Here is a 5799-nt window from a genome sequence, read left to right as displayed (position 1 = left end):
GATTGCTTTCCTACCCCAAATCACTCTAAAAGCCCTCTTAAAAATCTTGAACAAATGAAAGAAAAATTGAGAGGAAGTAAGAAGGGAGAGTGGCGATGGAGAAGAAGAATGAAGGGTTTACAATGACTTAATTCCTTTTAACACATTTTATGCACAAGCATTCCCATTTTGCCCTTACTCTTCCTTAGGAACTCCATCTATATCCTTTGATTCATTACAAACACACCCCCACATTATCATATTCTCCATGAAAAATCCTTTCAATTTACTCCCCACTTTTCCTACTAATTAGGGGTAGAATGGTCAAATTGCCCCTAGGGAAGAGAATATCTAAAACTTAACAAACAATTTGATTGGCACGTCGCCGCGGCGAGGAAGCTTCTGTCGCCGCAGCGAAACTGTCCAGCAGCTTCCCCGTGGCTTCGACACCTCTTCGCCGCGGCGAAGATTCTTCTTTGCCCCGGCGAAGCCTGGAACACAAAACTTCCTTTATTTTAACCAGTTCAAGGCAAATGTTCAACATAACACTCAATCAAAGGTCAACCAAACAATAATACTAATAACCCAACTCAAATAAGAGCAAAGGAAGAAACATTAGCTACGTACCTCAAGTGGGGCGTTACAGCACATTGAAGGGCTCATATCGGGCTTCTTGGACATACTTATCTTGTGCATGCTGAGAGATCCTTACAATATGAGGTCCCACAATGATGGTCCCTACCAAGTAGAGACCTTTGCAACCTACGTGCCTTTCCCCATCTCTTGATCCTTCTCCCTCATGGGAGTTGGACCATTAACATACTCTTTAAAATGACCTTTTTGGATAAGGTCTTCAATTGCTTGCTTGAGAGCTCAACACTCATCGGTATGATGCCCATTATCCCTATTGTAACGACAATATTTCTTGCCGTTCCTTTTAGACATGGGTTTCTTCATAGGCTCTAGTTCTCTGAGTAGATTGGCTTCTGTTGATTTATCAAGAATGGTTGAGATCGATGTGTTGAGTGGAGTGAAGTTATTGTGGTCGCGACGAGGAACTGGAGCATAAGATTTCTTGGGCTTAAACCGTTTTTTCTTTCCCTTTCTCTAATCATCATTAGCTCATTTATGATCATTCCTTCTACTAAATTCATCCCTCTGACTGGAAGCGCTGGTCGAAGGCCTGGGGTCGTGGCGATTTAGAGCTGCCACTGAGTTTTTTATCCGCATATATTTCTCTGTTAGGTTATAGAATCGAGTAAGGGAAATATCGTCATCCAATTGCAATTTCCTCTACAGATCGGTTTGCGGGAAAATCTAGCAATAATCAAAGTTTGAACTAAATCTTCAGGTGTATTAGCCACCTTATTTAGTTTCTTGCGGAACATGTCAATGTAAGACTAGAGAGACTAATTCTTCTTCTGTCGTATGTTGCTTAAATAGCTGGGCGGCATCGAGAACTTCCAATTAGCTAAGTAGTGTCTCAAGAAAAATGAGCTCATCTGTTGCCACGAGTTGATAAAACCTGATGGAAGCGATCTGAACCAACGTTTAGCGTGGACAGTTAGAGTCACTAATAAGCAGCGACACTTTGCCAAGTTTAAAACTTGGTGAAGCTTCATGAGGTCATTAAACTCATAGAGGTGATCCTGAGGATTAGCATTCCCATTGAATGCCTTTATGTCGGGTATCCTAAATCTTGACGAGAGATGAGCATTCAAAATTGCTAGAGAAAAGGGAGACACCTTAGCGATCGCTCCTTACTCATTCTGCTAAGCTCGAAGTAAATCCTAAGCTCATTGGAACACCTCTATCTGAGGAAGCAGAGCCCTTTGGGGATCACTTTCGGCAATGTAGGTACGCTCCCTACGATTGTGGTTGATGAAAGACCGTAGGTCGGTGCTTTCTCTGCCTTGGCCGAAACCTTCAGCATGCCTTGACACTTGCAAGCCTAAGCCTTATGAAGGCGCTAAGTGGCTGGGCGAGTTTTCCCTATCTCTATGGTGGTCAGAATCGACCCGCTGATGCTGGGTACTTCTCTCGCGGTAATGGTTGGAACCATCATGCCGACGATAGTGGGAATCTGCATGCCTGGCACTTTGACGGGCATGCCCCTATGACATGCCATGGGCTTGCTCTTGGTGCGAAATACTGCCAAGTCGCTGAGCCACAAGTTTCTTCCCTTACTCGCGACCAGTATTCGCATGCCCCTTTGAGCTTTTCTACCATTGCTCTTTTGCACTATAGTGTGCGTGGTGTGAGCTTTGGCTCGTTTCCACACTTTAGAGCAAACCTACATGCGTTTTTGGAGGTGGTACCACCTTGTCTGGATTTGGTGGCATGACCTGGTCTAAAAGATCCAACCTCTACTTCATCGTTTGGAAGGTATTATTGAACTTCTCCAGGTAGCCGATCAAAGCAAGATTTGCCTGGGAAGTGGGGGGGATGCTCCCCGCAATGTTTTTTTTTTTTTTTTTTTTTGGGGGGGGGGGGGGGGGGGGGAGGAACTATTTCGGGGGAGTAGTCTCCTGATTGTGGGGAATCTCCTCGTTACTGGTGCTAGTACGCTTGACTTCAAAACCATGAACCATGAGATTTTGTGGTTAATATTTGAAGATGAAACTGATTGATCAATTGAGATTACTGGATCGAGAGCTGATGTGAATCTAGCCCTTCTTCTAGCGCCAAATTATTGATGTTGGATTTTGACACCAACGACGTCGCACGTGCAAAATGCTAAGAGTTTTAGAAATTACACGTGAATGATTATGGAAGTTGAATAGGGTATTGTTTTCATAGTAGCATGCAAAGACGTAAAGTAAATGAGACAATAAAGGTTTTTATAGTGGTTTGGATGCCTAAAGTGATTCTCACATCCACTATTTTCTTATATAGTAGTGTGTTCCTGGTTATTAACCAAGATTACAAGAGGTCGCGAACTACGATATGGGTTACAGGTTCTTGGTGTTCTAAGTGTTCTTAGAGAATATCAAGCTAGTCTCTTTCCCGTGGTGTGTCTTTGCTATTTTCTTTGTTGAATTCAGAGTGTCTGGTCCTGATTTTGTGAGGGGGAGCTGCCTATTTATACCCACTGAGCTCAAGGTAATGATTACATATCTGCAAGTGGGTTGCTGCAGTGCAAATTGCTCCCGACGACCCATTGGCTGAGAACTTAAGAAATATTCTTAAATTAAATGGGACTTGGACAGGTGTGCGAACCAAATTCATTCACAAACAAAACTTGAGTTGGCTGGGTTGTTGACAGCTATATTCTTTCTATCTTGGGTGAAGTGGCAGACTCTGGACGGTGCAAAGCCTTCCTGAACTCTGATTGGTGTTTGTGACATCAGCTTATGTAAGCTTTGACTTTTTAGGCATAACATATCTATTTAAAAAAAAAAAAAAACATTACATTAAGATCTATTTTAGTTCAATTTCTATTACTTTAATTTAATTTTTGTTAAAGTATTTAAAAAAATTAGAAAAAGAAAGAGATATATTTGTGATGTGTATCTATTGCTAGAATACTTTAACTTATTAGCTTTATAAATTTTTTTAGTAGCTGTGATTTCACTTATATTAATAATTTTTATTGTATACATAGATTATTGTTATTGTTTGGTTCATATTGAGTACATAGCTTATTTTGTTGCATTTTTCTCTATCAAGTAGTAATATGTTGTTGTTTTGAAATAGTATGGAGAGATGTGTCAAAAGAAAGTCAACAATGATCTCATCATTTGAACAAGAGGAACATATTGGTGATTCAAGTAAAGAGTGGATGTTGATTTGTGAGATCTTCCTACGGATCTGGGCTTAAGACCCAAAATTTTAGATTATGATCCTAATATTCAAGATCAAATCCAAAGAATATATTTGGAAAGGGGTCCTTGTCAACCTAAGGTCCATGAGTTTCCTTCTAGATATTTTGGCGGATTTTCAAGACGATTTGTTGTTTCTTGGTTTAGTGAATTTGAACAATGGTTGGAATATAGTGTAGCAAAATATGCTGCGTTTTGTCTTTATTCCTATCTTTTTAAGCCAGATGGTGATAAAGGAGGTGGTGATCGCCTTGTTGGTCAAGGATTTTGAAATTGGAAAAAAAAAAAAAATTTGAATATCCACGTTGGAGGTTCTAATAGTGCTCATAACCAAGCTCGAAGAATGTGTGAATCATTATTGAATTAAGAGAAATATATTCAGACATTTTTTGATCGACACTCTTCTTAAGCACGAACAGAGTATCGAACTTGTTTAAATGCTATAGTTGATTGTATTCGTTTTCTTCTAAGGCAAGGACTTGCATTTCGTGGTTATGATGAATCCTATGATTCAAGCAACCAAGGGAATTTTCTCGAGCTTCTACGATTTCTTGTTAATCATAATGAAGATCGAACTTGTTTAAATGCTATAGTTGATTGTATTCATTTCTTCTAGGGCAAGGACTTTCATTTCGTGGTAATAATGAATCTTATGATTCAAGCAACCAAGGGAATTTTCTCGAGCTTCTACGATTTCTTGTTAATCATAATGAAGATTACAATGCTGTAGCTTTCAAGAATGCTCTTGATAATGTCAAATTTTCATCACTTGAGATACAAAAAGACATTGTAAGTGCTGTTTCAAATGAAACCGTAAGTGTTATCATTAGAGATTTAGGAGGTTCATTATTCGATATAATGATTGATGACTCTCGTGATATCTCTAGGAAGAAACAAATGGCTATTGTCTTACATTATGTTAACAAGAATGGACTTGTGGAGCACTTTCTAGGTGTTGAACACGTTATAGTACCACAACTCTCTCACTTAAGGCAACACTTGATAATTTCTTTTCAAGGCATGGGTTGAGTTTTTCTAGGCTGCGAGGACAAGGTTATGATGGAGCTAGTAATATGCAAGGAGAATTTAATGGTTTGACGACACTTATTTTGAAAGAGAATAGATGTGCTTATTATATTCATTGTTTTGACCTTCAACTCCAGTCGGCTCTTGTGGCTTTTTAATATTGTAGCGATTGTGGTTAATATTATCAATGTTCTGTCAAAGCGTTGCAATATTCGTAGAGATAAGCAAGTTTATAAAGTTATTGAAGTTCTTTCTAGTGGTGAACTTTCAAGTGGAAAAGATCTCAATCAAGAGACTAATATGCAACGTGCCAATGATACGTGTTGGGGCTCGCATTATGGTACGTTAATGAGCATAACCTTGATGTTTTCATCCATTATTGATGTTCTTGAAATTGTGGCAAAAGATGAGTCAAACTCTGAGCAAAGATTTCATGCAAAAAACATATTGAAACTGATGCAATCATTAGACTTTGTGTTTACTCAATTTTTGATGAAAGGTATAATTGGCTTTACAACTGAACTTTCTCAAACACTACAAAGAAAAGATGATATTGTAAATACTATGATTTTGGTTGAAGCATGTAAGCAAGCTTTACAATTGATGAGGGATAGTGGATGGGAGACTTTATTAAGCAAAGTTTGTTCTTTTTGTGCCAATCATGACATCAATGTTTCTAATATGGATGATTAGTTTTTTATTCAAGGATGATCACAATGTAAGGCTCAAGGTATCACAAATATGCATCATTACCGCATTGAATTATTTTATAATGTCCTAGATATGCAACTTCAAGAGTTGAATAATCTTTTCAATGAGGTAATTAACACTGAATTGCTTATTTGTTTGACATGTTTATGTCCAAATGAATCATTTGTCGCTTTTGATAACAAAAATTGATGCACCTTGCCAAACTTTATCTAGATGATTTTTCTGACTTAGAAATCATGGCACTTGATTCTCAACTTAATGT

The 5799-nt window shown here is 38.5% G+C and overlaps 1 protein-coding gene across 1 annotated transcript; it reads left to right on the top strand.

Moving 5' to 3' along the window:
* The first annotated feature begins 1939 nt into the window (after positions 1-1939).
* Positions 1940-5519, top strand: LOC116108418. Its single transcript, XM_031394674.1, has 3 exons — positions 1940-2234; positions 4417-4752; positions 4993-5519. The coding sequence occupies exons 1-3, from the start codon at positions 1940-1942 to the stop codon at positions 5517-5519; spliced, it is 1158 nt and encodes a 385-aa protein (XP_031250534.1).
* The last annotated feature ends 280 nt before the right edge of the window (positions 5520-5799 follow it).

The sequence above is a fragment of the Pistacia vera genome, unplaced genomic scaffold (assembly GCF_008641045.1).
Source record: "Pistacia vera cultivar Batoury unplaced genomic scaffold, PisVer_v2 Contig1177, whole genome shotgun sequence".
In the NCBI taxonomy this organism is placed as follows: Eukaryota; Viridiplantae; Streptophyta; class Magnoliopsida; order Sapindales; family Anacardiaceae; genus Pistacia; species Pistacia vera.
The sequence above is the reverse complement of the archived record's forward strand: the minus strand, read 5'-3'. Positions and strand labels throughout refer to the sequence as shown.